Source organism: Callithrix jacchus, chromosome 10 (assembly GCF_049354715.1).
Source record: "Callithrix jacchus isolate 240 chromosome 10, calJac240_pri, whole genome shotgun sequence".
Classification (NCBI taxonomy): Eukaryota; Metazoa; Chordata; class Mammalia; order Primates; family Cebidae; genus Callithrix; species Callithrix jacchus.
Genome location: NC_133511.1, coordinates 117,559,442 through 117,577,616, shown reverse-complemented (window position 1 = coordinate 117,577,616; position 18,175 = coordinate 117,559,442). Strand labels below are relative to the sequence as shown.

The window sequence follows — 18,175 nt, the reverse complement described above, 5'->3', positions numbered from 1 at the left end:
GGAAAAGAGAAATCCCCAGCGCTAAAGCATCAGAAAACTCTCATTGCATAAATAACTCTGGCACCATTTTTCATCAGCTTCTGCAGTAAGAGAGTTGCCCAGATGTTTATCTGCAACTTTCTGTACTTTTATCTTTATAGGAAATGAAACTTGTTAAAGTTACGCTTTTGCATTTTTGCAGGAAACAGCTGCAGTGAATCAGAGCTGAAGAAAGGAAAAATGCATCACGAGATGACAGAAAATTTTATTAATACATTAAATGAGACACACAATTTTTCTTTTTAATAAACTTGAAATTAGGTGCTTGTCAAAAAAATAAGCTAAGATCCATTTAGGATATACTATTTTGCGGACCTTTTGTTTGCCGGTGCAGAACTGCAAGAGATTCTCTTAAAGACTCTTAAGTTCTTTTGGAAAATGTTTAATTAGGAAAGCTCTGAGAAAGACAACTTCAAAAAAAAAAAAAAAGGCTATCATTGAATGGGACAGAAAGAAGTAGACTTCAGCAGAATTGAGTTTCGTGTAGGCATTTTAGCATTCTAACCTAGGATGCATGCTATTGTTTAAATCACTAGTTTTCATGGCAGCTGTACTGATAAAAGAACTTCAGCTGAATTAAATTTAAAGGAGTTTAACTGAGCAATGAACAATGCGTGATATCAGGCAGCCTCCCGAGCCAGAGTAGGCTTGGAGACTCCAGCACAGTCACGGGGTGGAAGAAGATTTATGGACAGAAAAAGAAAAGTGACGCACAGAAAATGGAAATAAGGTACGGATACCGCTGGATTGGTTACAGATTGGCATTTGCCTTATTTGAACACGGTTCAAACAGTTGACTACATTTGATTGATCAAAACTCAGTGATTGGCCGAAGTGTGGGCTACGGTCCGTTTATACCTCCACTGGTTACAGTTTACAATGTACAGAAAAAACTGTAGACCAACCTTAAAATATGTAAAGCAGCAGCTTTAGGCTAGACATGATTTAACTGGAATTATTTGGGCAACTTTTAAAAATCTCGATGCCTGATGCTAGCCCAGAGATTCTAATAATTACATCTGGGCTCAGCTTAGGCATCATGGCTTTGGAAAACTCCCACTTAATTCTAATGTGCATACATTTGGTAACCCCTATTCTAGATTCCTTCTGTGGAGTCCAGAATATACTAAAACTTAAAGCCCAAACAGTATGGAGTAAAGTTGTGTCCTTCTTTCTTTTATTTCCTTTCTTTTCCTCTTCCTTCCTATTTTTCCTTCTTTTTTTTTTTTTTTTTTTTTTTTTTTTTTTTTTTAACAACAAAGTTATCTATTTTTTCTTTGGTTGCTTGTGCTTCTGGTGTCATATTTAAGAACTCATTGCCTATTCTAAGGTAACAAAATATATACCTATGATTTCTCCTAAGAGTTTTATAGTTTTAGCTCCTACCTTTAGGCCTCCATTTTAATTTTTGTGTATGGTGTGAGGTAGGTGTCCACTTTTATTCTTTTGCATGTGGCTATTCAGTTGTCCCACCACAATTTGTTGAAAAGATTGTTCTTTTCCCATTGAGTTTTCTTGGATCTTTACTGGTTATCTCTTAATACATATACTTATATCATTCTCAATTAGGCACTAAGATTTTTGAGGTCAGGGAGCTTCTCTTATCTTTATACCCCTCCATACATAACAGAATGCTTTACCTGTAGCAGGTACCTGATGAACAAATGTCTCTTCTCCAGCCAGATAGTAAGTTCTAAGAGGAGACAACGTAGGTATTCTTGCTTAGCATTTTGAACTGCTGAGTAGGCTGAGGTCAATAGAGGATAATTGTAACTTTGCTTTGATTTTGCCACCACATGATTCTATCGTATTCGTTTATTACTTGGTCCTTTTTAGCTCAGAAGACATAACCAGGCTTTGCATAAAAAGAAACCCAATGAAGGATTGAAAGACTTAACCTAGGAAAATTTCAGATTTAAACCTCTCCGTCAGTGTTTTAGGTTATGTATCGAGAATTTAAAACAAATCAAATTTCATAAATGAACTCATGCTAAATGAATGTGAAGTAACTATTTCTGTGTATTGGATCTTTGACTATTCTCTTGTCAAAGTGAAATTAAAAATACATTTTCTGGGTTTCAACAGGTGCTAGTACTTCCTACTGGTAGACTTTGACAAGACTTTAAATGTAAAGCTACATTTTGAATAAAAGAGGAAACATGTATCTTGCTCATGATTTCTGTGCTCTGAAAGTGATTTGTAAAAAGAAAGAAAAGGAAATTTCCTACATACTCAATTATAGAGGAATGATATATTTATTTACATTGATTCATGAAATCCTAAGTTGAAATTATGTATCAATAAGGAAAAATCTATAATACACTGTTACATGTAAAAAGCAAATAATATGCAGTGGTTATAACTGAGTAAAAAACCATCCTGTTTTCCTGGGACTACCTTAGTTTTAACATTGAAAATCCTGTATCCCAAGAAATCCCTCAGACTTAGACAAACTGGGATGATTTATCACCTTATTATAAAGAAAGAGTATAAGAAAACCAGAAGAAAATGAAAAGAAGTTATGTCAGCCTCCTAGTCAATGAGTGCAATTGTTTTTTTTAAGTTTATTTCCTTTGTGGATATAACATTTTTTTTTACAAAAATACAAATTGAGAGGAAAAACTGAGGCTAGAGAATGTATCTTCCACTTCTGAGCAAAGCATGTTTACTATTGGCCAATGCTATTATTTGATTCTATATTGCAAAGGGGTAATCAGGGAAAAGATCATAGGCATTTTCATTCTTCTTTAATAATAGACAGTAAAGGTGTCTCCTATTATAAGAAGTTATGTGAGGACAGCAAAAACTAATTATTTTCAGGTCATACAAATGACTCAAAATTCATAGAGAAACCATGGGTTTGGAGAGGAATCCTCATACATATTTCAGAAGTGGAGAAAAAATAAGGTAGAAATAAGACCTTGTATTTTTCAAAAGTTTTCTGATTTTCATTTTTTTCTCAAGCCTACTCCTACCATGCCCTCTTCCTTCTTCTCTAGTTCCAGGCAAAATCACCTGCCATATATATTCCAGTCATTGCCTGGAGTTCTGGGAGTGAGGAATCTATTATCAATGACCTATCCCATGAACATTTTCTTTGGGAACATGTGTAAAAATGCATAGACATGAATATTCAGTGAACTGACACCTCACATTTCAAACCTAGATTGGGGTTATGTAAATATGAACTCAAGGCTGTCAGAGTCTCCCATGGTCTAATGTTCCAAGAGTAAAGAAAAATAGAGAAACACCCATGTTGGAATCAACTGTTGCAGAAAAGAATACAAAGATAGTTTTATTAATTTAGAATGAATTTGAGAACTTTACATAGCAGAAATGTTCTGTCTCATTTTTTTCTAATTATAGGGAATATCTTCCACTAGCAGTCTCTAAAAATACAGAAATATCATAGGGAGTGAAAATTACATTGTCTCTTTACTGGCCACAATCTGGCAGCACTCATCATGTAGCAAATGCCCAAATAATAGACTATGGATTATAATGACTTCACCCCAGGTTAACATTATTTCTAGGAAAGGTACTAGGTAAGGTATATATGAATTGAAAAGTAGGGCAGCTATTGCCTCAGATTTGGTATTTTAATTACATTGTTTCCAAGTATGATATTCTGAGAATGTCTATAGCATGTAGTGCCTGCTTTATACAAACTACCAGTTAATTATATATTTATGATGCAAGTAGTTTTCCAAATGTGGTGAAAGTCTCAGCCTTTTTCTCCCCATGGGCAAAATCTGATTTGATTCTCTGTGTCTCTTAGTGCTTGTTTAGTGCTGGTCAGACTAAGTTCTTGATAAAACCTGTTGACTTAGCTCTCACAGTTTATGCAGACATTGAAGAGACAATTCGGTTATTTCAAACGTCACATCTTATTTGAATAAGAAGACCTGGTTAGGAAACAAGGCTCTCATAATTACCAGTTGTGACTGTTGACAAGTTACCTTTTCTTGTTTACAGTTATTTTACCTCTTTGAATTACTTGTAAAATAGATATTCCTTCTTGATCATGGAACATCAAAAGAAGTTATTTCATGAAATATGTTGTCATCTGGAAATTATAAATACAACTAAGTGTTGATTATTATTTGAGATTTGGGTACCTCATTGTGGCATTTTCTATGGTCATTTTTTTCTTTTCTTGCATAAAGGCTAAAAAAGGTAGACATGCAATCAATAGCCTAGAGTGGGAGTTAGGAAAAGTTAAGGCAGAAACATGTCCACACATAAGCTACGTTGTTTTTACAAAAAACAGGTGAGTATTGGCCATTTAGAGCTTCTCTCACGGGGTGTGGTGACTCTAAGAATGTGCCACGGTGTCAGCCTCATAGAAAGCTAGATTGCATAGGTTCTGTATTGTTCCTAATTATTGTTATTTTTTATTGTCCTTAAAACGATGCAAAAGGGAGTCTACCAAACATGTAGATGTGGGAAAGAAAAGATAGTTTAGGGATAAAGGAGCAGTCATATATCCTTTCTATCAGGTGCAGAGTCTCCGTGGTTGCTGATGGAGAAAATGGAAAAAAAAAATCTACTACTGAAAAACCTATCCAAGGAACAGGTTAGTAGGAAATCACATTCTGAAGCACTCATACTGCCTTTCTTCAATGTAAGCAAGTTGCACAAAAGAATAATTATGACAATGCAAGCTGCGACAATGGCTGCTTTCTCTGAATGTAAAAGAGAAGGAGCTATGGGCACTCCATGCAAAGGCCAGATGGAGAAGTGGAGGGTACGTGCAGAGTATCTCAAGAAATGAAAGTCAGCAAGTCTCTTGGAAGCTATGAACACTAATGTTTAAAAAAGGGAACAAAACAGAAGAAATCATTTAAGGAGAGCTGTCGTTTTCTACTGGTGAGGATTCCTGATCTTGGGGAGGTTCTGGAAAGTTTGTTTCCATTTCTTCTTCTTCCTCTTGGATTGGAATAATTTCAATGTCTTCTTCATTCTTTGGTTGGGAAGATGTTTCAGTTAGCTCAACCACTTCTTTTATTTCAATGGCCTGTTCTTTTTTTTCTTCAGCTGACAGGAGAACTATGTTCTAGAACACAAAATTAAACAAAGTATTCATACCTTTTACCATTGGCACCTTCGTCAACAATCCCTACAAACATTTATCAACCACCTCCTGGTTTTTATGCTACTTATGCAATTCATTATATGCCTTTAAATGCCAGGATTCATTTCTTGGGTGCATAAATCCTCATCAAGTCACTTATTAAAACTCAAGTCTGAGTAAATCTTCAAGGGCAGTAGACATGTACCACAGTGCCTGGAATGATCACATGGTGTTGGGAAAAGAACACTGCAGTAATAGAGGAGTTTAGATTTTAGTTCTGATTTGCCTTTAGTGATTATAACTCTGGGAGAATAATTTTCTCTCTTTGATCTTATTTTTCTTTAAATGCAAAATGAAGGAATTAGTGATGATTTCTAAATTCTATTAATCTAACAGTCTGGTTCTGAAGCAGTTAGTAATAGATGTATTATTGGTATCTTTTTATTTCCCATTTGTGGAGCCCCTTTAACTTATTGTTTTGGAAGAGGAATTAGGTGAAAAAGAGGGAAGGGGAATACTGAAAAATGAAATAAAAGAACTAGTGGCTTTAGTCAGCCTTCAACCTTCAGTCATTTTGCTTTTACACATTAAATATGGAATCATGAAATCAAGATGGAAGCCTGAAGTCAAGCAGCGGGACGGTTAGTAAGAAGACACACAGAAGCCGGGCATGGTGGCTCATGCCTGTAATCCCAGCACTTTGGGTGGCCCAGGCAGGAGGATCACCTGAGGTCAGGAGTTCAAGACCAGCCTGACCAACATGGTGAAACCCTGTCTCTACAAAAATATAAAAATTAGCCAGGTATGATGGCAGGTGACTGTAATTCCAGCTACTCAGGAGGCTGAGGTGAGAGAATTGCTTGAACCTTGGAGGTGGAAGTTGCAGTGAGCCAAGATTGCGCCCTTGCACTCCAGCCTGGATGACAGAGTGAGACTCCATCTCAAAACAAACAAACAAAAATGTAGAATGTAGAACTGTAGGCTCTAACTACAGACTTATTTCAAATTTCAAGGCATCTTTCCATACTATTGATATTGTTTGCTTTCCAGAAATATACCAAGACCATTTTTTAAAAAAATCAAGCTCCTAGTTTCAAAGTCTCATCAGATTACATTCTCCATAAATGATCTTTTGTGGAGGTGGATTTTCTAGAGGAAGGTTGTGGCCAGAGGGGCTACTTCTTACAGATTTGGGTCTGGAGCACATTCTTTTCCACTCATTCTCAACAATACCAGCTATTACAAGCTCCTGGAAGAAGGCAAAGATCAGCATCACTGACAAAATCCCCTGAAAAACAACAGAAGAATGAGGGTGAAAATGTAATAATGGCACAAAGAACATTACTGGTGTTGGGTAAGTTATTGTTGACTATAATTGAATGATTCAGAGATCAATGCTTTAGACAAGTAATGACCAGCTGTGAGAACTGCTAGAACGGGAGACAGCATCCTTATAACCCTAACTCTTAGCACAACTTTCTGCACACGACAGATGGTTAATGTGTATTGCTGATAGAAGATAAGGTATAAATAATCAGCTGAAGAATTCATTCTATATAGGAAAGATGAGTCTCAAATTCAATTGTATTCAGCCTTAGGTGGTGTGGCATCATGCCAAGGAGACCTCTTTATCCTTGGGAAATGCATTTTTTTTTGGTCTCCTTCAAACTCTACATTTAGAAGTCCTTGGGCAAACGATATTCATAATATCTTAGGTATTTCTTCTATGCTAATCTTACTTAATCAAAATAATGACAGATATTAATGCCATTAATGATGTCGACAATGACTAAAGTTAAAGCCAATGCCTGTATAGCACTTCTGTGTACCAGGCACTGTTCTGAATGCTTTGTAATATATTAACTGACTTATTCCTCGGAACAATCCTGTTAGATAAATAGTGTTGCCATCCTCATTTTACCATTGAAGAAATTGAGGCAGAGTGTCATGGCAGTAGCTAGGAAACTCAGGTGGTCTGGATCCAGAGTTACTTCTCATAATAAGCAAGTCATCCTTCCTCCCTGGAAAGAAATCCAATTTCACACTTCCTGAGAACACTTACCAAGAACAGAGTTTGTATGCTGTAACAGTATTGCGTAGACGGAGAGTTTTTCTCAGAGGGAGTAACTGGTTCACAGTTGTATATGTTAATAGTTGGTGTGTAAGCTCTAATAAGATTCAGACTCTCCATTTTTAAAAAATGGGAAAGTTTAATATTAAGTATGTCCATGATTGAAAGAATCATTCCAGCAATGGCAGCAAAGAGGCTCAATGAATTCATTATCATTTTTCCTTTGACCTGAAATGGAGACACAGATTTGTTAATTAGGTTTGATTTTCCTTTGGAAAACATAATCTGGGAAGGAATTCCAGATGCCACTCCCCTGACTCACGAAGCAACTGCAACTAAGTATACTAAGTTCTCTCAGTTGTTTTTAGCCTCTTTGTCCCTATAAAATAAAACCCCCCCTTTTTTTTTTTGAGACAGAGTTTCGCTCTTGTTACCCAGACTGGACTGCAATGACACCATCTCGGCTCACCGCAACCTCCGCCTCCTGGGTTCAGGCAATTCTCCTGCCTAAGCCTCCTGAGTAGCTGGGATTACAGGCACACGCCACCACGTCCAGCTAATTTTTTTTGTATTTTGAGTAGAAACGGGGTTTCACCATGTTGACCAGGATGGTCTCGATCTCTTGACCTCATGATCCACCCGCCTCAGCCTCCCAAAGTGCTGGGATGACAGGCGTGAGCCACCGCACCCGGCCCAATAAAATCATTTTATGCCATTACCATACATTCATTTTCTAAAAGCAAAAATTCTAGGAGTAACCCTTGATTCTGTATCTTGTATCCTTGCACTTCCTTCACTACCTCTGCCACCATCCTAGTAGGCATTCAATAAATATTTGTGGAACAGGTGAAGACATATGATCCAGTTTGTTATCTTCCTTCATACATAGGTAGAGGGAAGAGGGAGAAGAAGGTTCTCGTATCACACTTGAGTGGGATGGTTGTGAAGTACAGGTTGGGAAGGTTCAGATAGAACCCTGTAGATCTGTACTATCAAATGCATGGAAATAAAAAGCAGAAGCAACAACAGTAACAACACCTACTCCCTGCTGACGTAGGCTGCAATCAGCCCCAGTCCATCGTCTTACAAAATACAATTAGGGCTGATGTCTTTGAGTAACATAGGTAAGAGAATATCAGCATGGATGTTTTTCCTTACAGGGACAATAAAAGGTTGAAACAGGAAATTATATCGACAAGTACCATAATGGTATGGGATTATTGATTATTATTTTATGCTACACATATTTCGTTCCTGGCTCTATGGCCTACACGTGGCAAGTCAGTAGGTCTGGCTGTATTAGGAGAATAATTTGATTTTTACAAATAATTTTTTCCCCAAAAACTGAGTTTGTCAGACCACTTTAAGAGAGGAACCACCTCAATCCACGCATTCCCTCATTGATTATGAAAGTGACTCAGTTTAGTAAGTAAGAGACAGTGTTGGGGGAGGATTTTTTGGGGAGCAAACTTGCTGGTAAGCCCTTTTCATCCATACGGTATCGGCAGCTCTGTAGGCCAGTTTCTTCTGGATGTAGATGAGTCCCCAGGGGTTTTATGGGCAAGACACAGTGTAGCACCTTATAGCCTCTGAAGCACCATCACACACACTACTGCATTTCTTTTCCATTGTGAGGTCATATGGTAGCAAGGACTGTTACTCTTGCTTTATAGGTGAAAACTCAGAGGTAAACTGACTTGTTCAATGTTACACCCCAAAAATAGCTAGAATTTGAATCAATCATGACATCGATCAGATAATTTTCCTAAATAGTGGTCTGGGAGAAATTGTAGGGCTTTCAGAGAGGTCTATTATTTTCACACAGCATTTAACATAAGACTGTAGGTACAGTTTTCATGGATCTGCTTTTAGTTCTGTTTCCATGAACATCCTTCAGATAGACCTACCTCACTTGTAAGTTTTTCATGAATAAAATCACAGTAACATCATGGAGGGTCTTTGCTTTATGGGCTTAGAGTCTGTGTCACCTTGGCTCTTTAAGCCTCTCAGTTTTTGACCAAGAAAATAGGTACTGCTATGCCACATGGGAAAGAAGGACATATGGTTACTTGCCAAACTCTTCCTGGAGTTTTTCTCCGTTGCTGCCAGGAGTGATCCAGAAATAATATACTGTAAAAAGAGAAGTGGGGGAGTTGGAGAGGAGGTGGGCAAAGCAGGAGAAAGAAGAGAGAGGGAGGCCACCTTTTAACATTGAAAACTGGTCAGAAGCCTGTACTTTCAGCAACTTTCACACAGCAATCCACCCATTTTTATCAGGTTCATTCATTATTTGGCAGTCATATTTCTCCTTTATTCAGGCTCAATAACACTCAATTCATGCCTTTTACTCCATCATCTGGGGAGCTGTGACTAGGAATATAGTAAGACCAGAGACAGAACTCAAATATTTCCTGATCAGTTAATACTCACACCATGAACTTAAAAGTTGTATTTTTAGTTTTTCTTTGTTTTTAATTTGTGGAGCTGCTCTTTGGGTTCACAGTGACTTAGATGACTCTGATGCCCTCTGAAGGGTGAATTGATACAGAAGGCAATAGTTGACCTGAATGGCACAGGCACTCCATTAAAACATGGGCTATTACAGGAAGTGATGATGATTATTGCTCATCTTCCTTTTCTCACGTTCAGGTTGTAGAATGGAGGAAACTTGTTCTAACCCGTCTCTACTTGTCTGGAACATTTTAATCCTGGACTTATCTTTATAGTGGCAACCATGAAAAGTGTCATGGGGAAATATACATCACTGTCCTATGTGCCGCACCTAGACAGGGTTACAGATTTGGAAAGCATGTACATAAAACAGCCAAAAGAGCGCTGCTCTGCTGATAAACAAAATGAGATCAATTTGGGATGGGACAGATTTCACCAGGTACCACAGTAACTAAACAGAATTGTAGGGAAGAAGGAGTAGATGGGAGGGAGTGGATGCTCCTGCTCCCTCTTGCTTTCCAAAACATCTTGCTATCTAGTCCAAATGTTTAGTGCCACCCTGCCCACCAGAACTGCCTCTGGAGAGTTCTTGCTTTGGACAGTCCCTGTGAGATCCTTGCAGAGCCTCTTTTCCTGAATTCACATGAAACAGGACCACTGACTCTCAACCATGGTGGGATTTATACTCAATTTGGCCAACCTCTCTTCTTAATTACTTTAACCCGATAATATTTCCTACTCATATATTTCCCTCAACACAGAAGTAATCTGGCATCTCCCTGTGGAGACTTTTAATATTGTTGTTTGCACCATTTCCTAAATGACTGCCATTCTTTTACTCACCATAATGCCTCCCCAGAGAGGGTACCACACAGTCACACAGATAGGTGCATACACCCCTGCTGGGATCATCAGAAGACCACCAAGGGCAATGTGGAAGAGCCCATTCATAATCTGGACAGCCTGGGGAAAGAAGAAAGGCAGTGATGGATGAGCTGAAAGCATCACTGCTATCAGGGAAAGGCAAGGTTGGAAGCCCTGGCTCCTGACTTGGAGCCATGAGGAATACCTAAAGGAACCAGTGGAGGTGCCAAGAAGTTTGTATTTTTCTTGTTTGAATCTGTTTCCTCAACTACAAGTGACATTTCCAGGGAGCAGGTATGCCTGGGATTCTGGAAATGGACTTGGATTGGAGACCTCTAAATATACATGCCCCAAAACCAGAGGTGATCCAGGTGATAACTCCTCTGATGCAACCCTGATTTGGCCCACTGTGTTAGACATAAAGAACACATCAAGTTGGATCCCAGTTCTTCAAGTTGGATTGAATTCTGTATGTGGCCTAAAGTATCCGCTTTTGTTGGCCAGAGAATCCCTATGACATAGGGCATTGAAGGCAACTGACTTACCCCCAAAACCTTAGATTCCCTCAAGAAGAAGCTTTGCGTGGGGCCCACCAGTGAAGACATCCTCCTGAGGATTGGTTTTGGACCAGGTTGCGTAGCAATAGGGCCTTTCATTGGCTCTGCTGGGAAAGTCCCATTTACTGAATTTCTGGGTGTTGTCATTTTGCTCTCAAAACTCCTAAAAATAAAACAAATAGCAAAGTGAGGAAAGCAAGAACAAGATTTTTGGCAATTCTACCTTGTGTCATGCAGCTGAATGCTTCTCTCAGCATTTCCTCCATGAGTGTCATTGAGGGTAGACATGGCCTCTTCTGTGGGACCTCAGATCTGAGGCAAGGCCTACTGCTGAGTTCTGAGAAAGGGTGTGGAGGGGTTGCCTTAGGCAAGAACATATATGGACCCAGGAGTCCCTGCCAGTGTTCTTGGCAACTGGGTTTGGGGTATACTTTGTCTTCATAGAAAACACCTTGCATATATGACTGCATGTCCTCTTCGTTTCTTATTCCTGGATGCTTCCTTGTGCTTTAATATTGGAAAATGTATTTTCTGTGGACTTGTCCTTCTGCTTATCTGCCTTTGTCCATTATGATGGGCTAGAGGCAACACTACAGGGTATCGTGAGGACAATATGTAGAAGCAGGAGGGGTCGATTCCAGGCCTCCCTCTGTTTCTAACTCTACCACCTTGTGCAAGTCACATCAAGAAGGCTCTCTCGTCTGGGCACGGTGGCTCATGCCTGTAATCCCAGCACTTTGCGAGGCTGAGGCAGGTGGACCACCTGAGGTCATGAGTTCAAGACCAGCCTGCCTAATATGGTGAAAACCTGTCTCTAGTAAAAATACCAAAATTAGCCAGGCTTGTTGGTGCACACCTGTGATCCCAGCTACTCAGGAGGCTAAGGCAGGAGAATCGCTTGAACCCAGGAGGCAGAGGTTGCAGTGTGAGCTGAGATTGTGCCACCGCATTCCAGTCCGGGCAACAGAGCGAGACTCCATCTCAAAAAAAAAAAAAAAGGGCTGTCTAAATCTTTCTAATGTGGTAAGATTGTGGCCTCCTGAGTCAGATTGCCTAGGTTTAAATAGCGATTCCTCTATTTGCTCTGAGATGTTGGGCAAGTTCTTTAAATTCTCTGAGCCTTGGGTTCAACTGTAAAGTGGGAACAATAATTCTCATGGGCTGCTATAACATTTAACTGGGCTCATCATGGTCTGTGCACGGCTAGTGTCTTTCTGTTCAGGTGTAGCCCAAATGTCAGCTCCTAGAGAAGTTACCCTGAACCCTCAGTCTATAACATATACTCCTATTTGCTCTTTTTTTTTTTTTTACAAAATCCTATTTTATTTGCTTCATGGCATTGATCACTGTGGGAAATTACCTTCTTATTTATTTACATGCCTATTGTCTATCTTTCCCCGCAGAATGAAAGCTCCATCAAAGTAAAGATTTTGTTCTCTCTTTTTCAGTATCTAAAATAATTCTTGAATTTAGTTACTTCTTAACAAATATTACTGAAAAAAGAAATGTATGCAAGGAACCCATGTTGGATTAGTTATTTTTGTTGCTATTCTTGTTCTTCTTTGTATCTTACTGAGCATTCATTTCTATTTTATCCTTCTGTGAAGAACAGGACCCCTCTCTGAGATGCTGTAAGACATAAATAAGTTAACATATGTAATTGTACCTATTACAAACGGAGAGTATTTATCAGTTGTCATGATTTATTCATTTCTGAAGTGAGAAGGCAATGAATAAGGTCCTTTCCAGTTCAGACTATTTTTTTGAGACCAAGTTTCGCTCTTGTTACCCAGGCTGGAGTGCAATGGCGTGATCTTGGCTCACCACAACCTCTGCCTCTTGGGTTCAAGCAATTCTCCTGCCTCAGCCTCCCAAGTAGCTGGGACTACAGGCATGTGCCATCATGCCCAGCTAATTTTTGTATTTTTAGTAGAGACGTGGTTTCACCATGTTGACCAGGATGGTCTCGATCTCTTGACCTCATGATCCACCCGCCTCAGCAGACATTTTAAGATCCTGTTCAGTCTTCATCTTGGGTTTCCTTAGTTACCAACTTATGTGGACTCTATCAGGTCTTTCCTGGAATCTGAAAATCCCTCTTTTGGGGACACACCTTTGGTCTTGTCTTTATTGATTGTAAGTCATGTAAGATGTCTTAGAAATCAAGATTGTTTATCCAAGTCACATATCTTACTGAAGCCAGTGCCACATCCCAGCCATTAGACCACAGGCTGAAGTAGATCAGAGCTGAGTGGCTGCAGGTGTGCTGTAAAACAGGCAGCTAGTAGTTACTCACATTTATACCTACTTTAGAGTTAGAAGTAACTTTTACACATGGCATCTCATCTGAGCCTTATAGGATAGGGAAGGGGTCAACCATCACCTCTGTTTGATAGAAGGGGAAACAAGGGCATGGAAAAGTTAGGTTACTTATTCCAAATTAGATAATTAGTAAATATTTATTTATTTGTTTGTTTCCATTATAGGGTCTCGCTCTGTCACCCAGGCTGCAGTGCAGTGGCATGATCACAGCTCACTGCAGCCTCCACCTCCTGGACTCAGGTGATCCTTCTGCCTCAGCCTCTGGAGTAGTGGGGACCACAGGCAAGTGCCACAACACCAGATAATTTTTATATTTTCTGTATAGATGGAGTCTTGCCATGTTTCCCAGGCTGGTCTTGAACTCCTGGACTCAAGCAATCTGCCCGCCTCCACCTCCCAAAGTGTTAGGATTATAGCTGTGAGCCACCATGCCTAGCCAGCAAAGATTTAAGATGAAGACTTGAATTGCTCAAATGAGGAATCCAGGGTATCAGGCTGCTTTGTCTACTGTGAGAAACAGGAATTCAGCCTTTCCCTTAGGAACTCCTTCCAATATATGCACTATTTGAATAACTATAAATTAATTGAAAATTATTATCTGTTTGGGGCATGGGCTAGAGGGACAACAAGAAACTTTGGTTGTTTCTCACTTGATTTTGCCCCTGACCTAGACAGACAGCTGTCACACGGTCCTGGGGATCTGCTTTGTACCACAAGCCACCCTGCAAGACTGCTAACAAAAAGAAATATTTTAATATAGTTCACTAAAGAATTTGTAGACTGATTCTGTTCACTAGGTAGAATTTCTAGAGCTAGTGCAAACCTCAGAAACCATTCTGTTCATTTAACAAATGAGGAAACTGCAGTCTGGGTTTAGAACCTGCCTTGGTAAAGACCTCACACTTAGCAACAAAGCCAAGTTAGAAGGCAGTCACCATGTCTCTGATGTTGATGCTTTTTCTGCTGTACCATAGGTGAGTCCAGGTAATTATAGTTGTTTACAGAGAAACTACTATATACTAGGGATCTTGTATATGGTATTGCCAATTCACTCAACACCTTCCTAAGTAGGCATTTTGACTACTTTTTGCAGATGTGGAAATGGAAGTTCAGAGAGGTTATTTTTCCCAAGGTCCTATGGTAAGTATAGAATGAACTGGGAGTCACTATACTCCATTCCAGAGGGGTAATTTTAGTGAAGATAACTAAAATGCAAAGGTCATAATTGTTTGAACTGAAGGAGATGATTGGACTGCCACTGCTTTAATTTCATTTTATTCATCAACTGCTTGATTAAAGCTGTGTCTATATTATTGGTGAGAGAAACCTTTTCTGTAAGCCAATTCTATCTGGGCTGTGCCTGTTATGACTAATGGCAAGAATGACTATGAGGTGTGTGTGTGTGTGTGTGTGTGTGTGTGTGTGTGCGCGTGTGTGTGTGTGTGAGACATTTTATTTCTCTGTTAAAATGGTATCTCATGATGGCAACTATATTTCTACAAGCCTTAAATATTTGTATGAAATAGTTTATAAACAAAAACATGAGTGTTTTCTCTATTTTTTATTTTTTATAGAAACTATCGCTGTCATATATATATATATCTGATATGTATATATTTAGTTCTGATGAAAACCTTTCATTTCATGAGAATTTATAAATGCATAAAACTAGCCCACATACTCCTATGGAAATTGTAGATTCACACAGTTTTGCGTTATCATTAAAATAAATTGTTCACAGTGACTTAGTGCCCAATGCACAGTTATGCTCGAAGATTAGTTGGTAGATTAGTAGGAGTTATGGACCACATTCACCAAAATATGATGACAATAAGATTTTACATTTGCTGGTGCCAAAATCAGAATGGATATTAAAATCAGGACTCAGGTTATCACTCAGTACCCCATTTAATTACTCAAACTAACTCCTGCAAATATTGTTTTTATTATTTTTAAAGGCACCCTTGTATTCATGTGCATCCACTGAAGAAGAATCTCACAGCCTCTATGGGTTTTGGTGTGAACAGACTTTCATGTCCACTAGTACCATGGCCTCCTGTGCACTTATCTCTGAGGAAGAATGCTGTTACTTCCCTTCCCTCTGTGCTTTTCAGCCCTTCTCAGTCCACCAAGCTGTTAGCCCTTCCGAGAAATTATTTCTTCTTTGCACTTTCAGTCTCTCAATTTCTGACAATATGTAGCAGACAGAATTCGTCCCAGCTCTCTTGCTTGCTCCTCTTGTGGTTTAAGTTTACGATAATAGTTGCCTTCCCCATTTCAAAGTATCATTTTAGGAAAATGAGATGATTTGCAATTGATACGGTGCTAAATACTCCTTTTATGACTAAAACGTACGGCAGTGTCCCTGAATCCCAAAGCCCTGTCCTTTTAATCTAGCAATGTCCTTAGCCACTGCCCAGGTTCCCTTTTTCTTCACCACAGCTTCTTCAAAGCTGCTACCCACTCTCTCCCTCCCACCTCCTCACCACCCACTCACTCTTCAATGCTTTGCAACTAGTTTCCGCCGGTCACTGGACCGAAACTGTTCTTTGAGGACTGTGCTGTGAAGTCAGTGGTCTTTTCTCAGGCCTCGTTCCTTCAGATTGTTTTATTTGTTTTTCCTGCCACCCAGGCTTAGATAGTTGGGACCACATTTCACATTAGCTCCATCATCTCTCAGTCCATCTTCATCTTGGCTATTGGTCCGTCAGTGGTCAAGTCATGCCATTTCTACCTCTGCAACGCATATTGCACGTGGGTCTTTTTTCTATATCCAGTGTTACCTGTGAGTTTCTCATTTCCACTCATGATTTAGCACACAACTTTTGCTTTTCTGCCTTCAGCCTTTTTCTTTTCTAATCCATTGTCCACAAGGTTGCTACGTCAAGCTCCTGATCACTACTTTGAGTGACGCTCTTCCTGAGCTTAAACTCCTTTGCTGGCTTGTCATTGCCTACTGGAGAAACCCTCCATCTGACCCCTCAAGGCCTTTGGAATTCAGCCCTGTCTGATTTTCCAAGCTCATATCCCACCATTCCCATCAGAGCCACTGGTTTAGACATGTCCTCTACCTTCTTCCCTGAATCCTCTCAACTTTGAAGTGCTCCTTCTCCCTCTCTCTTTACTTTCAGTCTGATTCTTGTTAGATATGCATATCACTGAGGGCATTCCTGTTCTCCTAGCCTGATTGCAAGGAATTCTTCAGAGCTCCCAGCTCTTTGCTTTCCTTGCTAGACACCAACTACTTTCTTCAGAGAATCCTGCATTCTACTAGACTTGCATAAGGAACCTGTTTTCTATGTACTATGAGCTCGGTAATGTTAAACTGAACATCAAGCTACTTCCTCAGGGCAGGTTTACAAATGCTTACCATGGCCAGGTGTGGTGGCTTATGCCAGTAATCCCAGCAATTTGGGAAGCTGAGGCAGGCAGATCACCTGAGGTTGGGAGTTCGAGACCAGGCTGGCCAACCTGGCAAAACCTCCTCTCCACTAAAAAATTAACAAACCAACAGGAAACACACACACACACAGACACACACACATGCACACACACACGAATGCTCACAATGCTGGATTGAAATTTTCTTCCCACCAGATTCTCCGTGAGATTAAGCCATTATATGGGAAACAGGGAAAGGGAATCACTTATATAGTGGGTTTAGGAAACAGTAATGACATGATTAAAATTAATCCTTTTCTTTTGTTAGAGCTCCCTCCCATCTCCAGTCTCCAGTGCCCCCTCTCACTCTTTGTTTCCAATGTGATAGATTTGAAGAAGGATTTTGTGCTCAACTTGGTGTCCACAAATCTCTTCCAGAAAATGTGAGCCTGTAAAGCCACCTATACATCTAGGTTATTTACATTTGATGTAGACAAAAGCATTTAAGGGAAGAGAAATCGAGTTTTTTTTCATTATGGCTATCGCTGATTGTTTTCTCGTTTGGTATTGGGAAGGCCTAAGGGATTCTGGATTTTAGTTATAATTTTCGTAATGCAATGGGTATTACCATTGCCCCCATTTTACAGATGAGAAGGCTAAGGCTTTAGAGATTTAGCAATTTGCCCAAGCTATATGGCTTGTAAGTGGAAGACCTCCAGCAGTTTAGAAACCGTGATTTAATCTATATGTTACAATCTACTACTTTTGTGGAATGATTCACAGTTGACTGCATAGGGTAATTGTAGAGAGGGAGAGTGGTTAGAGGAGTGAGTGGGCAGCAAGGCTTGATATAATCACCCCTCCTTAAGTCATAGAACTATTAGGAAGTCTGACTAGGGAAACTCTAGAATTAAAACCAAGAACCTCCAGTCTTCAAAACCATTCTATACCTTATCCATCACCTCCTTTAAGTCATTTAAGGAAAGCAAATTGATTCCTTACCTGCGTCTCCAAGGCCTCAAGTCTCAAGGGCTGATTTGGATGCTAGTGGCGGAGTTCAGAGGGTGCTGCTATCTCAAGCACACTGGGAGGGTGAGTGAGATAGTCCAGGCCTGGGGATAAAATTGCTGATAGATACCAGGTGACAGGAAATCAGTGGCTTCTGCGACCTTGAGCTTCGCTCCAATTACTTTGGTTTAACACTTTACCGAAGTTGAAGGAGGTACAAAAAAAGTTTCTGCCTTACCAGGTTTCACTTCTTGAAAAAGACCCCAGGGGACTGCCTGGCCTGGTTCATGCTACCTTAATTAGATAACTTCTGCAGCCCCCACCCTATAAGCAGGTGTGGATGGTGGGTCCCTAAGGACAAGAAAGCGTCTAGAAGTTGGCCAAAGATGGGCTGTTAGCACTGACTTT

At 39.8% G+C, this 18,175-nt stretch overlaps 2 protein-coding genes across 12 annotated transcripts in view; one reads left to right on the top strand and one right to left on the bottom strand.

Moving 5' to 3' along the window:
* MS4A6A (membrane spanning 4-domains A6A) overlaps window positions 1–18,175 on the top strand; it is a 269,396-nt gene that overhangs the window by 42,260 nt on the left and 208,961 nt on the right. For 5 of the 10 annotated variants that reach the window (XM_078341120.1, XM_078341123.1, XM_078341127.1 and 2 more), the window contains 3 exons: window positions 4,539–4,615; window positions 13,543–13,660; window positions 14,472–14,518. The gene's annotated coding sequence lies outside the window, so the exon portion shown is untranslated. Of the gene's footprint in view, window positions 1–504; window positions 770–4,538; window positions 4,616–13,542; window positions 13,661–14,471; window positions 14,519–18,175 lie in introns of those variants that run through there. The other 5 variants (XM_078341121.1, XM_078341119.1, XM_078341118.1 and 2 more) reach the window with 2 other exon arrangements.
* MS4A1 (membrane spanning 4-domains A1) lies at window positions 3,319–17,857 on the bottom strand. Of its 2 annotated transcripts, XM_078339120.1 has the most exons (7): window positions 17,762–17,857; window positions 11,045–11,219; window positions 10,479–10,598; window positions 9,258–9,314; window positions 7,176–7,412; window positions 6,300–6,401; window positions 3,319–5,095 (listed from the first exon to the last, which is right to left on the bottom strand). In XM_078339120.1, the coding sequence occupies exons 2-7, from the start codon at window positions 11,201–11,203 to the stop codon at window positions 4,883–4,885; spliced, it is 888 nt and encodes a 295-aa protein (XP_078195246.1). In that variant the 5' UTR covers window positions 11,204–11,219; window positions 17,762–17,857; the 3' UTR covers window positions 3,319–4,882. The 2 variants fall into 2 exon arrangements, with proteins under 2 accessions (XP_078195246.1, NP_001244174.1); NM_001257245.1 differs by lacking the exon at window positions 17,762–17,857 and having other exon boundaries at window positions 4,836–5,095; window positions 11,045–11,278.